Source organism: Crocodylus siamensis, chromosome 7, assembly GCF_052110815.1.
Source record: "Crocodylus siamensis isolate JL-2025a chromosome 7, ASM5211081v1, whole genome shotgun sequence".
In the NCBI taxonomy this organism is placed as follows: Eukaryota; Metazoa; Chordata; order Crocodylia; family Crocodylidae; genus Crocodylus; species Crocodylus siamensis.
In genome coordinates this window covers 54,902,341-54,926,034 of record NC_143401.1, presented here as the reverse complement: position 1 = coordinate 54,926,034, position 23,694 = coordinate 54,902,341, and the positions used below count along the sequence as shown (strand labels likewise).

The window sequence follows — 23,694 nt, the reverse complement described above, 5'->3', positions numbered from 1 at the left end:
TTTTGTGGGTCCAATAGAAGAGTGTGAGATGGGGAGTCTCACTTCCATTCCCTCTCTCTACCTTCTTGCAGTTAGCTAGAGAGAGCCAGATACTGAGATATCTTTCCACCTCTAAATCACAAGATTACCTCTTTGCCAGTGCAAAATTATTTGTGTTTCTGTACTTGTTAGTCATTCATTTCAATCTCTAGATGGTCTAAAAATCAACGGAGAGGCAATCTGGTAGAAAGGAAGCTGGGCAAGTACAGACGGGGGTTCAAACAGTAATGTGCTAAGAAGGAAAAAACTTGAAATGGCTTCTATCCATTTTTGAGAGAGAGAACTGCTAGCAGATGCCTTTTCTTTTCACTTTCTTTGGCTTTTCTTCTCTTTCTGGCTCAGTTGGCGTCATGTGTGGTATGTGAGGCCAAGGCCCTAGCAGCAGCAGAGCTGTATTTTGTGAGTTCCAATCCTGCCTTGGGTAAACTAACATTTTCCACAGTGTGGAGAGGAAGGAGAAAAATAGGCAGGTCTCAGTAGCAGGCACCAAAGGCACCAGAACAGAGCTGCTTTCACAGGGACATTTGGCTGAGGCCTTAGCATCTTTTCTTTCCTCCTAGAGAGTTAAGAGGCCGGGAGAACACAGAGCTGCATTTCTGAAGACAGCAAGTGTGTATGTAAAGAGGCTCTGAGGGGAAAATAGTAAGAAAAGAGTTTGGAGTCTCATTTTTATTTTTGTCTCCCCTTTGGAACTTGCCATCAGTAGCTGAATGGCTGAATGAACAGCTGAATGAATGCATGTATTCACTGAGCCTCTGAGCTGGTGGTTTTCAACTTCACTTCAAATCAAAACACTTTCTGTAGCAGGCACCCAAGAGTCTTTGCAGTGCACCCTGAGAGGGCTTCTTGTGTCTTGAATGTATGGCTTGGTGCTGGAAAAGGGATAGAGCTTTGTCCCTGTCCTGTGTTGGAGAAGGAGAAAGCAAAGCAATTTACTGGAAAAAAATGAATGGGGCCTTTCACCTGCAGAGCTGATTTGATCCTCACCCAGCTTGGTAATAACTGAAAGTCGTTATATTCCAGCACCTGCAGTTCAGGGTGGCATTTGCAAAGGACATTTCCTTTCAGAGCAACTTGAAGTGCTCTTGTGTCCTCACAGAAATGTGTCCTATAGGTACGCTCCTCTGATATTCTCATTTTTTAGCTTTTATTTGCTGGTCCTGGGTTATTCAGAATGCCTGTGCTCCACTTTAGCTATGCTAGAGTATAATTTTTTTAATGATATCAGTGTACCCAAAGGTCGTGTGCCCTTTTTAGTGTATGCACATATATAATTGAAGATATATGTAGAAAATCCAAGAACTGGGCAGGCTGTGAGTTTCTTCAAACCCTAGGATCCACATCATCAAGATGTGGGGGAACTGTTTCTGTTCATATTAAACCTGAGCTCCACAATCGTGTATGCCCTCACTTCTTAGGCTGCCAATTCAGTGCCATGTCCACATACAGCAATTTAGGATATAAATAAGAAAAAAGGGGGGTGAATTCAGTGCTTGTCCAATAGGAATTAAAAGAATTGGGATTGCAAAGTATCTCTGATGACTTTGAAATAGTCAATGTGGGGACCCCCTTCTTGAAGGGGACATGCAATCAGTCTGCATTAGGCTATCTGGAACTCACAGGTGAGAATGTAAATCTTCACCCTGGATCTAGGACTGTGTACTTTCAGACTCCTCTTCCATCTGTGTAACACCAGGTCAGAGAACTAAGCTCCCATTTCTGGGCAAAGGCTGAGAATTGTGAAATTAATCTCAGCACCCATGAAAACTCCTTTCTTACACATTTCCTTTCTACCTGATAAGTCATGGCCATCCACAGCAAATCCAAAAATGACAGATAACAATTAATTACAGGATTGACATGATTTTCTGTACTATATGGGTGTATAATACAGAAAGTTAATGCTTAGCAAGTAATCCCCCAAGGTGAGTTATAGCAGGATTCCCCAGAGACTGTTTTGATGCATCAAGTTGCTGAAGCATCTTGTGCACCAGCTCCACTCCCCCAGCATTTGCCACCCCTCCTCCTGCAAAGTGAAGAGCTTGCACTATACAGCTGCCTCTCCCAGATCTGCACAGCTAAGTATCCGCCTGCTCCACTAGATTCCTCTGTTCCCCACACAGGTTCCCTTGAAGGTTCCTCTGACAGTACAGATTCATTTTATAGGGGCCAAAGATTTGTCTCTGGTTGTCTTTGTAATCAGCCCTTGTCCTTTTGGAGGAGCAGTGAAAGGATGAACTTTCTGCTTTGTTGATACAGCCATGGCATTTAGATCCCTCCTGGAATTCAAGTTTTGTTTCCAAGTTCTGGTGGATTTGCTCTGGGTACCCACAGGTTGATCAGGCCTCGTCTTCAAAGGGCATGTGCTGGTCTCGAAGGTTTTGGTTTGTTTTTCCTAATCAAATATGGCACGTGCTGGTCTCTGCACCTGCATTGAGCCCTTTTGATGAGAGTTAAACTGAATAGGTTTTCTCATGAAAAGGTGTTTTTAAGAAGAAATATAAATGTTTGGAACATATCTCTTGTTTATGCAGGAACCTTTTTGTTGCTTCAGCGTGGCATGGTGGTCCATATTAAGAAGCAGTGCGACAACAGCTCAGAACCAGAACCAATCTTCATAGTAGAACCCCTCCCCAGAGATGAAGATGCTTTCTAATATACATGCTAGAAGAAAATGTCCCTGAAAGTCTGAAACGGGGAGGAGGTGACAACCTTGCAGAATTCACCAATAAAACCCACTTCAATAACCCAACTTTTTATCAAAGGAGAGTAAAATGCATTACACTGCATTTAAACCATGTCAGTTAAGTCAGCAATACAGGAAAAAGGTCAATTTAGCTCAACTGAGTGAGCTGCGGTAGCTGCTTTCTCCTTCCCCTTGGAATTTCCCTGACTTTTCTAATGTGTTACAGGCTTTTAGGGTTAAAAATGCTCAGGACTTAACAGTTCCAATTTTCTTGAGGGGGCACCTGCCACTTCCCTGATCATATTGTGAACTGTTCAGTGCTGGGCATTTCACTTAAATAATGAAATAGGAACTGTCAGGGGCGACATTTTTTTAATGGCCCTAAAATATTAAAATATGCCATTTTTATTTATGCTGCCTTCTTCAAGCAGCCTTTCTTTAACAGGGGAGCCAATAATCCCACTGGTTGTATGTCCTTACAGGTAATCTCTCTCACTGGTTTTACATCCTGTTCAGCAGAAATGAGTGGGTACATAGTTCCTTTCCATGTAACTGCATCTGGACCATCCAGAAGACCTTTATCATGTTTTCACCTTTATTTTGTGCAGATTTACCTGATCCTCCTGTTCACTGAAACAGCTCCTCAGCAGACACTTGTGATTTATCATTAAATGTTTGACAGCCTGAGAATTATAATGTGGCAATATCTATGCAGATATTCTCTGGAAAGCAGACAGAGGCATGCATGAGACCTGTTTAAGAAAAGGCCAGCTGAAAGAACACATTTTCTGTGTACAAAACTTCAAGCTGTTCTAGAATGACAGTGAGTGCCTTTTAAAGGAGGCCCTGATTCAAAAACAAACCAGCTAAAAGAATAAACATTTAAGTACCCTAAATGAAATACTAGAGACATCTTCAAGAAATATTTCTGCATACGAGGAATACAGTTGCAGATACACCATTTACAGTATGTGTAGTATACCTACCTTTGGTCACCCACTTGAGGGACCAGCATTTGTTATGTAGTGAGATTCTGGCTGTTTGCCCAAGTCACTTGTTTAGATGTTGTGATCACCTATACACTTGCCCAACGCCTGCTCCAACGCATTCTAATTAGCACAGATGGCGGAGTGCTTCTCCAAGCATGGCTGTGAAATCCCTGGAGTTCCTGCAACCCTTACGTTCTGGGCAATCACCCCTTCTATCACCATGATGTTTATTATTATTATGAAGGAGGCTGCACCAGAGTTTCCCAAATTACTGTCAAATGACCACCAGGTGCACTACGGTCCTTGCCTTATGGGTTAATTGCATGGCTCGGTTCCTCCTCTACACCGTGCCCCATGCCTCGCAGATGATATCCTCATTGTTCTCTTTTGCTTAGCCTCTCACTAGGCCCCGGACACTTGCTAGTCCCACCCTCTCACTAGGCTTCTTAGATCAATTAGCCCTGGCCCGCACCTGCCAGCAGCTTTGCAGGCTAGCTGATCTCTTGAAGTGGCAGGCATCCCAAGTGCTCTGCCACAGCAGACTCAATCAAGTCTGCTGTGACTAGTTTAGAATACTCCAGCAGCCTTGGTGTCACATGTATTCAGCATCCCCACATTTCAAAATGGTGGCAGGGGTGCTTTAACTAAAGCTTTTTGAATGAGCTTTAGTTAAAGCGCCCCCTGCCAGCATTTTGAAGTGCAGGACACTGAGTACACGAGATGCTGTGGGCATTTTGATTAGAGCAGCAGAGCTCTGTTTCTTCCTCCTCCACATCCTGAAGCATGTGTAAAAAGATGCCCTGCATGACTTAGCCAGCATTTTCCAAAAGAATTAAGTAGTAGCATTTGAACTGCTTACAACAGCTTCTTACTGGTGTCTGCTGGACCGCTCCCCATTTCAGACCTGGAAGCAACATCTCTAGACATGTTTGTGAATCTGGAGTAAAAACAATCTCAGCTCCCCTTCCACCCATCCTCTCAGCATTTCCTAGAAAGGGTCACTTAACAGTTAAAAGGCAAAAGATCCCCTGGACCCCAGTGGTAGAAACTCCCCAGAACCCCAGTAGGGATTCTTATAAGAGGAGGTATTCAGCTTTTCTTACTAGAATTAAAGGCTGCCGCTTATTTAAAAGAGAAAAAAACCCAAAAGAACTCAAAAATATTATATTAGTTAAATTTAAGTGGGTTTAGCAAAGCTTCATATGCTCAGTGACCCAGAGATAGACTCGCAGAGCACTATTAGTTTTCCATTTATCTCCTCACTCATGATACCTAGGAGCCCTTCACCTTGGGAATAACAAAGAGGACTCCCTTCAGAGCCCAACAGTGCTTGGGATGCTCCACATCCTTATTTTAAAAGAACATGCCTATTTTGTAAACAGTGCTCACGGGACATCACTCTTTCCCACAAAATGTCCAAATTAATAGCACAGCATGATGATGATGTGCCACTCCATGGCACTGATCTATCTCAGCATTGAAGGGGTTAGGATTGCTGTGGGGTAACACTGTAGTGGAAAAGAAACTTTTGGCAGCTCAAATTCCACTCCTGGATCAGCTGTTTAGTCAAACGTCTGAAGGGAGAATCTAAACCTAACAACACCTGCAAGGCATTTCTTCCGACTCCTACCTCCTTGCAAGCTAAATACAGTACCTTGAACTGGATCTGTTTCCCTCCACCTATCCTGGGTTATAGTACATAAGACCAAGTTAAGGGAATGGTTCTCTGCAGTTAAGCCACAGTCCCACACCCGGCTGGAAATAAACTTTTGCTTCTTCATAAGTAGAAGACTGTGAAGTCTTTCTGTCCTTGGTAAAACCTTTGGGAGTTCCTCTTCTCTCTGAACTAGGAGTTTTATTGACTAAGGTTTCTGAAGACAGTCAGATATTTTAACATCAGCATGAACATGCTTTTTGATAAAAGAGATGGAATAAAGACTTTAGACTACCAAAACTTGGATAAACAAAGACATGTTAACAGCAGGGGACACTTTCCAAGCAGAAATTTACAAATTAGTGATGCATCAGTCAAACACTTCCCTAAGCCAGTACTGCTGGTCATATGTCACTGCTGGTGTCTAGTACCAGGTTAAAGGGCCCCCAGGAAACAGTCCCCATTAGCTTTGTTTGGATCCATCCAGGTGTTACAAAGTGTCATGTTCCTATGCTGTCAGTTATGAGAATCCAAAGGCACAGGAGCTGCTTCCTTTCTATTCTTCCAAGTGTTTTTGGATGATTTGAGATCTTATTGATAGTAGTGAATGGTTTGAGATACTGGGAGGTGCAGTGGTTTCTGAAGCAGAACTGTAGAGGAACAGTAGCATCACATTTTAGTGGACTCCATGTCCTGAGCGGGTGGTGGCCTTCTTGGACAGGTCCGATGATGCTGGGAGACAGGCTGGCTCCGTCGGAAGCTGTTTATGGAATGCCTCAGGGAGCCCAGCCGCTTCCAGAGCCTCAGCTGTGGTTCGCTGGCATCCTCTGCATGGTAAGGCATGCACTCATGTGGTCCATAACGGGACTGGTCCAGTGCTGCTGGTTTGCAAAGCGTAACAAAGATAAAACAGGTAGCCAGGAGAAGGAAGATGCAGATGAGTACAATGATGATAGGCAGAGGGTCTGACTTCTCCACGGGGGGCCCAGAGCTCAGTGGGACTGAGTTAGTTGCAGTAGCTATGAATTCAAGAATACTTAAAGTTGGAGAGGTCTCATTCCAAGCTTCTTCTGTGTTCATCTTTCCTGCAAAGCACAACATAAACAAAAATAAAGTAAGTTTATCTGTAGGCTGTTTGGTGGCCCCTGTAAGATAGGAGGGTGGTTTTACCTAGAAAATGGCTAACTTATGTCAGTTGGCATCCATGTGGCTACTACCATCAGCAAGGAATGAAATTAGAGACAGAATGATGCTGTCATCTGTAGGGGAAGTCTGTCCAAATCAAGGCTACAGGAAATTTGTAGGACAGTGAGTGGGGAAGTTGTGTTGTAGGTGTCCTATGGATAAAGAGAGGACTTCCATCTATTGGGCAGTCAACACAACACATTTTACCAAACTAAAATTGACCCCTCCCCTTCCCCCCCAGATAATTTGGAGATGTTTTTGCTGTCCCAGAAAATGAGGGTAACTGGATTTCCGTGGAGTCTGTCTGTTTAGGGGAATATGCACCTCTTAACACTCGACTCCTAACTGCTACCTACCCTCAAGCAAGTTGTGTGGATCTTTATTCTTTTTTAATAAAACAAATGACCCTGGCTAATACAGTCGGAAAGTAGGACTCTCCAGAAAGTAAGTATAAGTTGCAAGGCTACGGATCTGTTTTCCCAGGGTACCCCAAAAGAGCCCTAAACTTAATAAATCATAGCGTAGATCTATTAAAAGTTCTATGCCTTAAACCAGGAGTGTCAAACCCCTCTGGCCCCATGGGCCAGATGAGTGGAATGGGGCCAATCCCATAGGTCAGCTCTGGCCCACAGACCACCATCTCTTCCCCCCTCACATCAGATCCAGCACCTGCAGCACTTCCTCCAGCCAGTCCAGGGCTGTGCCACACATGGCACCCACTCCAGCTGGTCTGGGGTACATGGTCCCCCTATGCCAGATCCAGCACCCCCTTTGGCCAGTCTGGCACCACACTGCATGCTGTGGCCACTCCAGGACCCACATCACATGTGGTGCTTGCCCTGGACCGGCTGGAGCTGTGGCCATGTGCGGCTCATGTCCTGGACTAGCCAAAGAGGGCACTGGATACAGCATTTGGGTGGGGGGAGGCGTTCCAGACTGGCCTCCTTGGGAGTCAGATGATGTGGCTCCGCATGCCATCTCTTTGATACCCTTGTCCTAAAGTAAGCACCTGCTGTAAAAGAGAAAAACTGTTGAAAGGAATACCTGATAAAAGGGTATAATGTATATCTGCATATAACCTGCTTGCTGCAAGGCAAAATGGACCTTCACTGCAGCCCGCCATAGCTGGTATGCCACTTCCCTAGTGCTGATATTACTAAGAAATACCCATGTGTGGAGCTCAGCAAGGAAGTATAGGTCTGTGAGTCAGTGAAAATGCTTTCATTAAAATATTTGTAACAGAATTTTTGGATACATCAGAAATTTTCTCAAATTGTATTTATTGATGGGAGGGAGGGGTAAATCCCCTTCAAAAAGAAACAGTAACTATCCACAAAAAAGTCAAATTAAGTTTTCATCAGAAGTTTTGCAGGGGTAAAGAATAACTTCCTGACCACACCAGTAAGGGGAATTCATCTGTGTGTTATATTTCTGTTGACTTGGATTGATTCAGTGCAGACCAGGCATTGTTTTTCAGCAAAGTCTCCTGAGACTGATGATCTAAATTCCATTACTAAAGCATGTTACCAAGAAGAGTTCTTGCTGAAATCAACTCTATGTTAATCAGGGCACAAAAAGAACTACTTTTCCATTCTCTGTTAAATGAAATCTGTCACATGACTGCCTGAGAGGTTCCATTCAGTCATCTCGCCCCTGGCTGTCCCCAAAGCAAGTGACAACCAATGCAGGCAGCATCCCTGCTTGCAGATGCAATGCTGTGGAAATACTGCCAAATTCCTGTGCCCAGCCAGCGCTGATATACCATTATAGGCTTGCCCCCTCTTCTCTTGTTCTCTGGGAACTTTCCAACCTAAGAGCAGGTACTGGAGTTAAAGCTTAATTACACTTCACCTTCCTACAGAGAAGCCAGTGGGGAGGGAGAGTATTAAAGGGCCAGTAGATTGGTCCACAGCAGGGCAGGGTCCTGCAGTGGCAACTAGAGGATTTTTTTTTCCTTTTTAAGAGTAAGCTTTTTTAAAAGCTATGGCCTGTACCTGCTGTGGAAGAGATTATTTGTGGAGTCATTTCTTTCAGATGTAGAAATGAGACTGATTTCTTGTTCTTATATTCAGGGAAAGGGAAGAAGGAAGCCAACCTTATAGAGAAAGCCAGGCATTTTTGTGAATGCTGACTCCTTCCTAAGGCATCACAGGACAGTTAGGGTTTGATTTTTGCAATCACCATTTTATAGGCAGTCACTACACTCCCAATAGCTTTCACACAGATTGCTTAGATAGTCATTTAACTTGCAGCATGTTTCCTTTCCACTTTAGGAAATGGATAGGAGACAGGTCAGCTAAGTAATTTCTAAAATTATTGCGTATACATCTGATTAAATATTACAGTAGCCTTGAAAAGTCCCAGTACATGTTGGCTCTCCATAATGCTGGGTGCTATATCCACATAAAAGACAGTCACTGCCTGCATGGTTCACCATCTAAATCATATACTAAGCCACTATGGTAAATGAATATGATGAATATAAGATGCCTATAGACTTGACAACTTCTGCAATGAGAGATGACAGTTCTTCTTAACTACACAATCCTGACACATGCCCAGAGCAGGTCTGTCCTGTACACTGAATGAAGCAGTGGTCCCCTTGCCACTCTCAGTCTACGTCCACCTTATTGAAATAACAGAAAAGAGAAGAACACGTTCTTCTAAAGCCCTAGCCCAGCACTGCTTGCAGCAGTCTTGAGCTGCAGTTGCATGGAAGGACATGCTCAGCTCTGGGGCAAAGCATGTCCAGTGCACATGGACTCTATGGAATTTACTGAATTTCTACTGAGCATGAGAAACCTGTGATTTTTACACAGGAATAAAACTTGGCCCAATCTGAGCAGGTTTTGTGGAGAAGGCAAAAGGCAGAGCCACCACTTAGATCCTAGTTCCCAAAAAATGGAGGAAGGGAGGCTACAGGCTTTCAAGGAAGGATCTTAAGAATTCTCAACGTGGAAAAGATATGTTTCCCTCTCAAGAATGTACTTGGTAGCCATGTTGGTCTCAGATAAAAAGAAATGCAAAATTCTAAAACTCTGGGTTCAGAGATGATATCTTTTATTAGACCAACTAAGAAATCGCACAAAATTATCTCCCCCCTCCCCAGCTTTGTTCTTGGACATGACTCAACTGTTTGGGCTGAAATATTACCCCCTGCAAAAAAAAGAAAGAAAAGAAAAAATCAGCCTGAGTCAAAGCCTTGACCCAGAAAACTTCAGCCCACACACTTAAAGTGAAAATGAGGTCTTATGACAGGAAGTGTCAGGCACCCTATATAGTCAGCACTCCCAGCTGTGTCTAAAATGATTAAGACAGACAAGGGAAGTATCATTATTTCTACTTTACACCTGTGAAGCAGAAAGATTAAGTAACTTGCCTGAGATCACATAGGAAATCTGTAGCAGAGGATGGAGTTGAAAAGATCTCAGTCCTAGTTCAGCATATTAGCTACAGACCTACTAGTCTTTGCTACAGACCTACTAGCTTGTTTCCTCTCTGTGCTTAGAGCCCTGCTTGTCATACTTGCCATTCTGAACATTACCTTCCTCCAGTTGCAGTGTTTCTATACCTTAGCCAGCCCATACAAATTTTTCCAGCTACATCCTTATGATGAAGTCCTTCTATAAACGAGTGTAGCAGTATCCACAGCAGTGATTCTCAATGTGGGGTACCACAAGATCATTTGAGGGTGTCTCAGGAGGTGTGAAGAGGTAGACAGGTAAGGGCAGGCTAAGACTCCATTTGCAACTCATCTCCCTTTCCCTGCCCAGCCCCACTGCAAGACTGTAATAATTAAATTAGTTTTTGAAATGGGGTGCAATTCTATTCACACAAGTTATGGAGGATTACCTCAAATTTAATGAAGGGTGCCTTGAGTCCCAAACGATTAAGAACCATCAATCTAAAGCAATCTTTTATCATTCAGATCATTTTCAGGTAGGTGGAATCCTTCCCAGCCACCTCAGACAGCACTGTTTGCTTTACATTGCCTGAGAAAGTCAAAGCAGCCATAGCAGGGCCAAAATCTGATTCACAGGCTAGACTTAACTTACAAACTAGTGGCTGTCAAAGCCTACTAGTGATTTCACTGATAATGCGAAAACTCTCAGTTAAGCTAGTTGAAAGATTTGTAACAAATCACTTCAGAGTTGAATTTAGTAAAGTACAAAGGGTTACTTATACAAAGTGAGCTAACCACATGCAGCCTTCATTTTTATACCAAGTTAATATTAAAAAGTTAGTTTATACAAGAGCTTGAGCTTTACACTGTTGTACCAGTCATGGTATAGGCTACAGAAGTCTGTAGAAGTCTTATCCAACCAAGAATTTAACTTTCTGTCCCTCTGGAAGCAGAAAAAAGTGTGTGAGGTCCTGTTTACTTGTCACCATCATCATTTTTAATATAACCCCTGCACCTGATATGTTAAATACATCCTGAAGCATATGAACTTGCACATATCCTGGCACCAGCAAGACCACAATTTTTTTTTGGGTGGGGGGAGTTTTCTATGTATTTCTGCCAAGAGGAATTAACAGTTGGAAAATATTAAAATATTTACCATGCAAATGATCAAGGTACTAGAATGGCAAACAAGCAATTGCAAAGCACATTTTTAAACACATGTAGGAGGCCAATGTCTTATGTGTCTGTACATTTCAGACACATCTTTGCAGTCTTTAACATGGTGTTATTACTGGCTTAGCCAGGCAGCCCCTAAAATATTTGTGGCTGACAGCGTCTGTTTAGTATGACAAAGAGCATATGCTAAACAGACAAACCTGAGATTCAGTATACACTGCTGTAATTCAGTCCCTCTGTGATGCTGTATCAAGCCTTCATTCCCCTCATTCACAGCACTCCTGGATCTCCATTCATCTCACTAAATGTGAGCTCAGATATATGCCGCAGAGCAGCCCCTCCCCCCACCCACAGGCTGTGTTTTCCAGGTGTGTAAAGACATGCTCATTTTTGTTTCAGGCTCTGCTCTTCCCATCCCCTCTGGAAGTGCTGCTCATGAAAGTTTATTCACAATTCTTTCAGACAGAGAAATTGCCTTCCACGCACCAGGGAAGAGGCAGCATCCTCTGCAGGGCCCAAAGCTGCCCTGGTGCAGTGGAAGGAGCTATATGTAAGGCTAGGGAGAAATGTACTTTTTATCAGTTGTAGGACAGCAGTGCTGTCACTCAGGAGGGCATCAACTCCAATGTGACAGTTATATCTGCATAGTTTTGTAGCCACTAGAGCTGTGCAAAACTTTGCCGCCGGTTTTGTTTTGATGCTGTTTCAACCCGTTTCAAGGTCAAAACAGCGAAGTTGAAACAGAACAGGTATAGTTGAAACAGCCTTGAAACAAAACGAGGCAAGTCAAAACATTTCGCCGTTTCAACGCTGTTTTGACATTTCATCCATAGGCTGTAATAGGAGAAGGACAAAACAGCCTATAACTGTCATTTCTGGCCTGATTTGGATGAACTTGCAGGAATTAATAGTAGCCCCTTCTGAGGGCATGAAGCCTGCCAAGTTTCAAGGAGATAGGAGCAGGGGGGTCGGGGAAACCGCACCCCAGAATCTTGAAAGCAAAACTCATGTCACATGTATGCGTTAAGCCACAGCAGGGTCAAAACTTCAGGCATGCTAGCCCCTGCTCAGGCCACAAAGGGTGCCAAGTTTCAAGGAGATAGGTGCAGGGGTTTGGGGGAAACTTCACCCCAAATTCTTGAAAGCAAAACATGGGTGCTTGTGCAACTGACTGTCTCTGTCGTGGGGCAGAAGCAGTTCCTAGCTCTGTAGTGATTCTTTTCTCTCCTTAGTCTTGTGGTTTTGTAGGTGTTAATCCTTGCTCATTAACTTGTTATCCTCATTAGCTACAGTGTATTGAGCTGGTCCCTGAGTGAAGGCTTTGTAGCCTCTACAGGGGCTAGCAAGCCTGCAGTTTTAACTCCACTGTGGTGTAACACATACACGTGACATGAGTTTTGCTTTCAAGATTTTGGGGTGGTGTTCCCCTGAACCCCCTGCACCTATCTCCTTAAAACTTGGCAGGCTGTGTGGCCTCAGCAGGGGCTAGCATTCCTGCAAGTTTCATCCAAATCAAGCCAGAAATGACAAAGGTATAGGCTGTTTTGTCCTTCCCCGTTACATCATATGGGTGAAACATTGAAACAGTTTCACCATTTCAACCCTATTTCAATGGAACAAAATGGAACACCAGGATCTGGGGGGACATTTGTTCACCAGAGCACCCCAAGGGATGACGAGGTTGAGCAGTCATAAACTACTGCAAGACTGTTTCAGGCTGGACATAAGGAAGTATTTCTTTACTGTCTGAGCCCCCAAGGTCTGAAATAGTCTGCCATCGGAGGTGGTTCAAGCACCTACGTTGAACACCTTCAAGAGCAAATTGGATGCTTATCTTGCTGGGATCCTATGACCCCAGCTGACTTACTGTCCTTTGGGCAGGGGCTGGACTCGATGATCTTCTGAGGTCCCTTCCAGCCCTAATGTCTATGAAATCTATGAACAGCCGTTTTGAATCGAAACAGAATTCGAAACGAAACGCTGTTCCATTGAAATGTTGACACACTAGTTGAAACGGAACACTGCCATTTCACACAACCCTGGCAGCCATACATGTGTGAGCTGCATCGCTGCAACTTTAACTCTGAATGAAAGCCAGTATAAATTTAACAAAGAGTACTTTCCTCATCCAGGAAGTCATGAGTTGCTGTAGAATACAAGCAGTCAGTGTGCAAGAGGCAATATTTTTTATTAGATCAACTAGACAGTTGCAAAAAAAAAATTCTCTTTATTTCCAAGCTTTTAGGCACACATGTTCTTTCTCAGGCATAGGAGAATGCAAAAATAGTTACTGTAGTGCATTGGGCTAGGGACAGACATTATACATAAACTGGTTTAAGTGATCAGAAATTAGTTTAAACCTGTAACAGAACAGACATTTAGTTCACATAAACCAGTCTGAAAATGGCTGAAACCAGTTTGAGATAAACCTGGTTAAATGTAGTATCAGACTTAACTGATTTGAGTCAAACCGGTTTATGCAATCAATGTCTGTCCCAGGATCTTTAAGTTAAAGGATCTGATTTAAGTTAAATCAGAGTCTCCCAGCATCCCGGCATGCTCTCTGGGCTGGGTGGGGATCTCTGCTCCACAGCAGAGCTGCCCCTCCCCTCTGCTCCCTGGCTGGAGCTCTGGCAGAGACTGCGGACATCTGCCTGGCTTCTGGTCCCTCCCTGCCCTCTAAGCAGGGATTGCCCAATACCCTCTGCCTTACACAGACACACAACATTAGCTAGCAGACTGCATGCTGACTATAGTCCATGCTGTGGCAGACAGGACAAAAGCAGAATCAGCAAGTAGCTGGTAATATCCCTCTGTTGTTTTCTTAATGGGCTGATAAACACTGTGCTATCAAGTCCCTGCTGGGCTGGTCAGAGGCAGGGGGGATCCGCCTCCCTAATCAGATTGGCCTGCCTGGGCCTGGCCATGCTCCCTCAGCTCAGCATTGTGGAATAGAAGGGAGGGCTGATGTACCACCACCTGGGCTTCTAGCCTGAGTCACTGCAGGCATGTGGCTAGGGACAGACATTCGAAGAGCCTGAGCCTGAATTGATTCAATCTTTGCAGATTACTCTAACCAGGCTCGGAGAGTAGATTCAGGCTAGATATCAGGAGGCACTACTTCACAGTCAGGGCAGCTAGGATCTGGAAACAACTTCCAAGGGAAGTGGTGCTGGCTCCTACCCTGGGGGTCTTCAAAAGGAGGGTAGATAGACACCTTGCTGGGGTCGTCTGACCCCAGCATTCTTTCCTGCCCAGGGCAGGGGGTCAGACTACATGATCTGCTCAGGTCCCTTCTGACCCTACCAACTATGAAACTATAAACTGGTTTGTAACTGTACAGACATCCCCTCTGGACTGATGAAATGCAGGCACATGCCTGCAGTGGCTCAGGCTAGAACCTCAGGGGTGCTAGAGCAGCCTTCTTCCCTTCTACAAGCTGAGGAGGGGGCGGGGGCGTGGCCAGGCCCCCACCTGAGTGGCCCAGCAGGAACCTGTTTATCACTGCTAACTGCTAACTCAGTGTTTATCAACCGTTAAGAAAACAAACCTCTCCATTAGCCATGGGGCCATCACCAGGGAGAACTATATTGTGGTTGCTCGGGGCTGCGGGGGGGGCAGTCAGGAAGGCCAAGGCGGAGATGGAACTGGGACAAGCTACCCAGATCAAGGACAACAAGAAGTCCTTTTTTAAATACATAGGGGTTAAAAAGAAGGTACCGGGTAACACAGGGCCTCTGCAAGACACGCTAGGAAATCTGGTCATCACACCAGACAACAAAGCTAACCTATTTAACAACTTCTTTGCCTCCATTTTACTGAGCAGGCACCAGATCAGCCCCCACCACTGGGACCCCCTCAGGCCCCAGGGGAGGTGCAGCTACACCAAGGGTCAGCGAGGATCTAGTCAGGGAACTTCTGGAGGGACTGGACAAATCAGCTGGTCTGGACGATCTCCACCCTAGAGTGCTGAGGGAATTAGCTGAAGTCATTACAGGACCCCTGGTATGACTTTACGAGTACTTGTGGTGCCAGAGGACTGGAAGAGGGCCAATGTGGTTCCCATCTTCAAAAAGGAGAAGAAGGAGGACCCAGGAAACTATAGGCCAGTTAGTCTTACTTCGATCCTAGGCAAGCTGTTTGAGAAAATTATGCTGGCACACATCCACGAGGGGCCAGCAGGGGATTTCATGCTTAGGGGCAACCAACACGGCTTCATCAGTGGCAGGTCCTGTCAGACCAACCTGGTGGCCTTCTATGATCAGATCACCAAATCCTTAGATGCAGGGGTAGCAGTGGACATAGTCTTCCTGGACTTTCGGAAGGCCTTCGACACTGTCTCTCACCCTGTTCTCATTAAGAAACTGGGGGGCTGTGGTGTTGACTCCCACACAGTCAACTGGGTTGCCAACTGGATGGAGGGCCGCATCCAGAGAGTGGTGGTGGATGGGTCATTTTCAGCCTAGAGGGACGTGGGTAGTGGGGTTCCGCAGGGCTCGGTCCTTGGGCCTGCTCTGTTCAACATCTTCATCAGCATCTTGGACGAGGGGGTAAAAAGCACCCTGTTCAAATTTGCTGATGACACTAAGATGTGAGGGAATGTGGGAACGCTAGAAGGGAGCAATAGGCTACAATCCGACCTAAACAGGTTACAAGGGTGGGTGGATGAGAATAGGATGGGATTCAACACTGACAAGTGCAAGGTGATGCACCTGGGGAGGAACAACCGGCACCATACCTACAGGTTGCAGAACTCCTTTCTTGTCAGTACAGAGGCAAAAATGGATTTTGGAGTCATCATTGACTCCAAGATGAACATGGGCCGGCAGTGTGGGGAAGCAGTCAGGAAGGCCAACCGCACCTTGTCATGCATCCACAGATGCATCTCGAGCAGGTCCAAGGAGGTGATACTCCCCCTCTATGCGGCACTGGTCAGGCCACAGTTGGAGTACTGCATCCAGTTCTGGGTGCCGCACTTCAAGAGGGATGTGGACAACATGGAGAGGGTCCAGAGGTGGGCCACTGGTATGATCAGGGGGCAGCAGGACAGGCCTTATGGAGAGAGGCTACGGGGCCTGAACCTGTTCAGCCTCCAGAGGAGACGGCTGAGGGGGGATCTAGTGGCCTGTTACAAACTAGTCAGGGGGGACCAGCAGGCATTGGGGAAGTCCCTGTTCCCCCGAGCACTACCAGGAGTGACTAGAAATAATGGTCACAAGCTGGCAGAGGGTAGATTCAGAGTAGACATCAGGAGGCGCTACTTCGCTGTCAGGGCGGCTAGGATCTGGAACCAACTTCCAAGCAAAGTGGTGCTGGCTCCTACCCTGGGGTCTTTAAGACAAGGCTTGATAATCACCTTGCTGGGGTCATTTGACCCCAGTACTCTTTCCTGCCATGGCAGGGGGTCGGACTTGATGTTCTGCTCAGGTCCCTTCTGACCCTACAAACTATGAAATTCATTCAAGCTCTTCTTAAACAGTGTTTCCAAAGAAGGACATTAAGCTACCTACTGATTAGCTCTAAAAAGCCTATCTGCCTTTGTCTCTCTCACAGCACAGAAAGTAGCCAGCACGTGGTCTCCTAGCTAATGCTGAGAGGTATAAGACAGAGGATTGTGGGGAATAATCCCTGCTTAGTGAGGAGAAGCCAGGCAGATTCCTGCAGTCTATGCCAAGCTCCAGCAAGGGAATAGAGGGGAAGAGCCAACCCTTCTGTGTAGCAGAGCCTCACCCAGCCCAAAAATACTTGCGGGGATGCTTGGGGAGTCCGGTTTATCTTCAACCAGCAAGGGGCTGGGACAGACATTGCGTAAACTGGTTTGACCCAAATCAGTTAAGTCTGATATACTACATTCAACCAGGTTTATCTCAAACTTGTTTCAGCCATTTTCAAACTGGTTTAGGTGCACTGAACATCTGTTCTGTTATAGGTTTAAACCAGTCTGTCCCTAACCTGTAGTTACAAACTGGTTCAGCCTAGCCAAGGTAGACTAACGTACAAAAATTGAATCAATTTAGGCTTGGGCTTTTTGAATGTCCTTCTAGCCTTGAAGACCACCAGTGTTACTGTCAGAGAATGCCTCAAAGGGACATAAGGAATCAGAACTCATGGTAGAGGTAATATCTTTTATTAAACCAACAAAATTTTTGCAAAAAAAATCTTTATTTGCAAAAATCTAGTTGGTCTAATAAAAGATATCACCTCTACCATGGGTTCTGATTCCTTTTGCCTCTAGATCAATATGGCTACAACCTGGATACCAGAGGGACACAAGGCACTTCATATTGCCTTTATGGCAAATTCCATTGTCATCTTGGGAAGGAAAGGGCTGTGAGTCATTTTTTTCTCATTGACCCAGTCAGATGGGTACCTGTTTCATGTTCAGAGATGCATTATCAAAAGCTGCACAGGGCTCAGGTTGTTTTTTTTTTTAAATAAGTAAATTCTTAGCTGTCATCTTTGCAAAGGCAGGCTTGAACATGTGAATTCAGAAGCACCCTAGAGGTTCATGAACCAGAAGCAATGAAAACAGAAGCCTAAAATATACTAGATTTTAAAATTTCGGGTTTTAAACCAATCTTATAATTATGGGGGGTTGATTCATGATTTCTTAATGCTTGAGGTAGGCAGTACTGGGATTAGAACAGCTGTTATTCAGAAGGCTCAGAAATGGTAGGTTGAAACAGATCTCAAAAGGTCATCTATCAAAGGACACTTCCTGTGTCACATATGTGATACTCCTGACAATCATGTTATTGCAGGAACGTCATTATTGTTGACTCCTATTTAGCTGATTCATTAAGATCCTTTTTGCAGTGCTGTTGCCTAACCTGTTATTCCCCTTTTTATATTTCCCCCTTAGCTTCTCTTACAAAATGTAGTTCATTTTTTCAGTTCATGAAGGTAATTGTGAAGTCTAATCCTGTCCTGCCAAGGGTCTTAAAAACACTCCTGGTTCAGTGTCATCTGCAGATTGTATAAGTGCATTCTCTATTTACTCCTCCACATAGTTAAAGAAAATATTGAAGAGCCAGCTCTAAAACATATCCCTTCACAACTCCACTTAATATGTCCTCCCAGAATGACAGTGAAACCACTGAAAGCTCCTCTGAGTATGGCTTTACAACAGTTGTGTCCCCAGTTTAGAGTAATTTCAGATAGATTATATTTCCTTAGTCTGCTCAGCAGAATATCTTGTCTCACACTTCCTTGTGTTTTCAAAGATAGTAAGTAATTTAGAGGAGTCTTTGACTAGTTCCTTAAGCACTCCAGGGTAGAGTTCCTTGGGCCTTACTGGGTTTTTTTAACCTGTTCTTTTCCTAGTCTGGTATGCATATCTACCCCTTTGTTGTTGCAATTGTGTTAACCATTTGGCTACTGTTAACCTTTTGGTAAAAACTAAAGTGAAAAATACACTTCAGCTTTCCCATTGCCAGTTACGTAATATACCTATGTTTTCCATGAGCTTTCTTTCTCTTCCAAGAAATGCAAAACTCTAGAACTCTTGGTTCAGAGATGATACCTTTTATTAGACCAACTAAGAAATTGCAAAAAATTATCTTTGCAAGCTTTTGGGCACCCATGCCCTTCCTCAGGCTCAGGGAAAATTAAAGATGGTAAAAAGTAATCTACCCTTATTGCCTTTTATGTCCCTTGCTGGTTGTAACTCATTCTGTTTTTTGGTCTTTCTAATGTTGTCCCTGTATTATTGTGTTTATTCTTTTGTCTTCATCCTTAGCAGTGTATCCATGTTTCTGCTTTTTGTGATTCTCTTTTGATTTTTCAGGTCTTTAAAGAGCTCCATTATGGAGCTCAGAATAAACTAAGGATATTGCAGAGATAAATCACTTACGCTAGCCTCTGCGCTCCAAATTCCACTCTTGGCTACTACCAGTGTGTAGCCTTGTGACCACTTCAGTGAAGCTATTTCACAGTTGCATTGTGAAACTCAGACTGAATTTGGCCCTCCAGCACTGACCCAAATAGTGGAAACTCTCTGATAAATCAGCTCACTTTGTGCAGTATTTTATAATCATTTTATAATAATTATTTTATAATAATTTTCTCCACTGCTGAGATGCCCCACTTTAATTTTCATTGTTGGATTCCTAGGACAGGAAATAATACAAAACCTAAACTAAAACAGACACAAAGGTCTGACAAAAACATTCCTGCACTCTCTCTAAGATCCTTTCCTTATCTCATTTCTTCCTTTATTTGCTTACATTTGGTAATCCCTTGTTTGTTTCTAACATGGCTCTGGTGTATCCATACAGAGCTGGTGATGAGAAATGCCATGACCCTGCATGTCAAAGAAGGAATGAGAACCTCTTCCATACAGACTACTACCCCCATCTTAAGGAAAAAAAAAATGTGCTGCAGCACCAAATCAAAGCCCTTCCTCACTTAATTGCAGGACTATATTGCAGCTTTATATCAAGAAATCCAACCAAGGTTGCAGCTGGAAATTCTTACTAGAACTGAATGAATAGCAGGGAAGAAATGGCAAGTATCCATTTGAATTTGACACAGCTTCAGTTCAACCAGAGGGGACAAATCATTTTTAAAGAATAGTGGGTCAAATATATTATTAACAGACTTCATGAAACTAATTTGATGAATTATTTCTTTAAGTGTTAACAAATGATTTGCCTAACAATATTTTTAACCATCCCAGATAACCCATTACCCTTATGCTCCACAGTTGCTAGTCTGTGAGGCTAACACAGCAGGCACAATTAGGTAGAGAAATCCAGCAGTGTTAATGAACGGCCGATTACAGAACAATCTGTCTGCCAGCAGCCAAAGGAAACACCATCCCTGTTCAATTTCACATAACATGAAGTGACTGGCACAGGTCTGCTATGTCTATGATTTGGACCTGGGATCATGTTTTGGGATCTACAGCTGAAGGCTGGGAAAGTGACCCAAGGGTTTTACTGTGCAACATTTTCACAACAAAAGAAGAAAAATATAATTTCTGAACTAAGTAAGAAAACTGCTCCCTCTCCTCCATCTCATTAAATAGCACGTATTTGATCTGGGCTAGTTCTCTGCTTTTTTATGTATAGATTTATAGATGTTAGGGGCTGAAAGGGTACTTACAAGAACATTGGGTCAAGCCTCCCTGCACTTGGGCAGGAAAGACTGCTGGGGTCAGATGACCCCAGCAAGGTGGGCATCAAGCCATTTTTTTAAGATAAAGCCACTTTTCAAAAATAACAACTTTATCTTCTTGAAGATAGTGGCTTTATGGTTGTTTTTCTTGCAGTCTCACCACCACATCCAATTTTTTACGAGGCAGTTATTTCTGGTGCCTTCTGCTGTTGTGTCACAGTGCTGCAAAGGGGCCTTCATTCTTTCCCTTCCCAACATCTCACAAAATTGGTGATGCCTTCCTGCAACAAACCCATGTTTCTTAATACGCAAAACCCATCACCTACCTGGAGAAGGGAGGAAAATGTCATGTTTGAGTCTGGAACTAATGAGCACACATAATCAACTGTACTTGGCTGCCCCACTGTCTTCCCCACAAACCTAAGGGCTAGGGAAAGAAATTGCCTCTAACCTGGTATAAGTGGTCGAAAACCGATTCAAATCTGTAACAGAACAGAAGTTCAGTGCATATAAACCACTTTCAAAATGGCCAAAACCAGTTCAAGATAAATCTGAATGGATATAGTAACAGACTTAACTGATTTAGGTTAAATAAGTTTGTTGAACTTCTGTCCCAGATCCCCTCCAGATTCAAGTTAGCTCACAGTCCCCCGGAATCCAAGGATGCACCTCCCCTGCAACAACACCCCCCCCCCCCCGGTGTGTTGGCTAGCTGAGCAGGGAGGCGTGCTCTAGGACCCCCTTTGCCCCCCTTCTGGCCTGAACCACTGCAGGCATGTGGCAGCATTTCTGGAATCAAAAGTGAATGCTTCAGTGGTTTATTAGTCCAATTCTATGCAGTTTATACTAACTTGCAAAGATGGAACTGATTCACCTTGGGGCTTTTTGACTACTTAGCCAAGTAGTACATTCATACAGGTCTAGCCCTCCCACACTGGGATACCTTAAACAGGATAACAGGATAGTGACCGTGAATATACCAAGTCTGGCTGCAATAACCTTATTTCAGGACTATCCCAGACCAAATCCCATCCCCAGCAGTGAGCCTTTTAACAGTGGGAGCAGGAGAGAAGGTGTCTTGATGAAAAGAAATTCACTGCACTGACCTTTTCCTTAGAAGCTGTCCCCAGGAAGAGCTGTGTAAGCCCACTACCACAGGCTGCCGAGCACTTCTTCAGACTTAGTGCAGATCATCAGTTGGTTGGTTTCCCCCCCGCCTGCTCCTGCAGCTGCTGGTGTGTTTCCAGGACAATCCCAGGCAATTGCATCTCTTCCCCTGGCTCTCACTTACTCCAGATTTCCAGGGGGCATCTCCTTTCTCGATATGTGTGCTCCCACGCCTTCCAGCCCTTCACTACTTGGGGGTGGAGTAAGGGGAAGGTGGGTTGGGGGAAAATGGTAGCTAGGGTCTGGGGCTAGCAAGAACAGACAAAGTTTGAGCAACTTAAAAGCATCCACCAACCTTAAAGCACTCCTGCGCTCTAGAAGCTACACACTTTCGTTATTCCTTGGGCTAGGATTCTTTCCAGGGCTTGGAGATGATGGTCTCTCTCTGGAGGGGATTTAGGATGGAACTGGTATTCTCGGTGCAGCATGTGCCTCTGTTAGCTCTCACCTTCCCCTGCTGAAAGACAGAATGGTACAGTCTGCCTGCTGGCCTCTATTCACTGAATCCAGCCTTCAGGTTACTCTGGGAACTGGTGTGGGCTCAGCAGTAGGGGGAGGGGAGGCCTCTCTCCTGCACACTCATTCCTGTTCTCACAAACACTTTCTCCCTCTTCCTTTGCATTCTAATATCCTTTCCACAGAATCTTTCTTTCTTTCTTTTCTCCCATATCTGTTAGGTCACTTGGAGAATGTGTTTGTACCATCTTTCCTCCCTATGGGATATAAAGAAGTTCTAACATATTTTTCAAAGTTCTGTTTCCCTGATCTTTATTTTGGGTACTATCAGGATTAGCACATCCTGACTCCCCTGCTTGGGCTAGAACAGTGATTCTCAACTGCGGTTAGACTTGAGGTATCCCTCAATAGACTCAAGACATCCTTTGGAAAATGCCATCTCTTAGTTTTCACTTGTTTTTGACTACAGAAAAATGCTAGGCAATTCTTCTGTTGCAAAGAAAAATCACAACAGCTCAGACTGTTTTAACACTATGAATTCCTATTTGAAATATCTGAGTTTATCTTGCGAATAATCATGTTTGTTCAGCTACCAGTGCTAACATTGTACAGCATCCCGCAACACCCTTGGAAGGGTCTCAAGGCACCATATAGGATGCTGTGGCGCTCTGGTTGAGAACCGCTGCTCTAGAGAAACCCTCAGAAAATTGGAAGTGGGGTGGGGGGGAGTTTCCAAGACTTCAGCAGCAAGTTGCATGTTGAATCTTTAACAAAGAGAGCCTTCTCCTTTGCACGTCAGGCTTTTGCATTAAATGGGGTTTTAACATTACACATGGTAGAGCTAAACACGTCTTTTCCTCTCAGCTTGGTTTCCAATTTGCTGTAACTAGTGCTGTCATAATACTATTACATGGCACTATCTGAGGAGAAAGGTACTACTCAACATAAATAAGGGATTCGACATCTGGCCCTTTGTCTTCCCATCCCATTTCTGCCCCCTGACTTCCGTTTTTGTGAATCTTCTAGGTGGTGGTGAGAAGGCAACTGTGGCACAAGCAGCCTCTGTACGTGGCACACAACGGTCAGGAAGTGGACAGGCAGCACAGCAGCAATGAGGGCAGGAGGCAGGGAGCACAGGCAAGAAAGTGGAACAGGTGATTAGACAGGGAGCATGAGGCAAGAAGCAGAAAGCAGAACAGCAGATCTGGCAGAGGAAGGGGATCACCATGGGACTTGAGGAGGGTGCAAGGCTAATCTGTGGCACACCGGCTGAAAAGGTTGGCCTCTACTGCTTCACAATCATTCCAGTGATATTATAAGCCCTCAATTGTGACTTCACCCAGCATTCCAGCAGAGGAAGAAGCTGGGCTGCACAGCAGTATGAGCTTGGTGAAAACAAATGATTTCACAAATGCCAATGGAAGGACATTATTAGGAATTTAAGAATTACATGCCTGCTGCAGATCTGGCTGATCCACGCTCCCTGTGTCTCCTATAGCCTGGCAACTAGTGGGCTGCCACCCGGATTACATGTGTCTGAGTATGATACAAGAAGGGAAACCAGGCATTGGCAAAGGATGCACTAACCAGCAGCACCTATACTTTTGGATGCCCAATTCAAGGCAGCAAGGTCCTTATTTTCAGAAATGCTATTGGTCCACTAACATTATACAGACCTGTTCAGCACCTCTGAGTGAAAACCTGTTCCAAGGTGTCTGGAGCTGGGCATCCAAGAACTGAGACACCCTTGTAAGGTGACCTTTTGGACCTTAGTCTGTTTTCCAATAAGGCAAAGTCCAACCCTTTCCATAGTGCTATA

At 44.5% G+C, this 23,694-nt stretch overlaps 2 protein-coding genes across 4 annotated transcripts in view; one reads left to right on the top strand and one right to left on the bottom strand.

The window, feature by feature from the left end:
• The window catches only part of CDH23 (cadherin related 23), a 408,502-nt gene that overhangs the window by 265,922 nt on the left and 118,886 nt on the right, over nucleotides 1-23,694 (top strand). The gene's annotated exons all lie outside the window — the stretch shown is intronic.
• On the bottom strand, nucleotides 15-21,861 carry C7H10orf105 (chromosome 7 C10orf105 homolog). 3 transcript variants are annotated; one of them, XM_090056899.1, is made up of 2 exons: nucleotides 21,359-21,861; nucleotides 15-6,453 (listed from the first exon to the last, which is right to left on the bottom strand). In XM_090056899.1, exon 2 carries the CDS (start codon nucleotides 6,446-6,448, stop codon nucleotides 6,038-6,040), a length of 411 nt encoding a protein of 136 aa, XP_089913025.1. In that variant the 5' UTR covers nucleotides 6,449-6,453; nucleotides 21,359-21,861; the 3' UTR covers nucleotides 15-6,037. The 3 variants fall into 3 exon arrangements, with proteins under 3 accessions (XP_089913025.1, XP_089913026.1, XP_089913027.1); XM_090056900.1 differs by having other exon boundaries at nucleotides 21,715-21,861; XM_090056901.1 differs by lacking the exon at nucleotides 21,359-21,861 and adding an exon at nucleotides 20,704-20,724.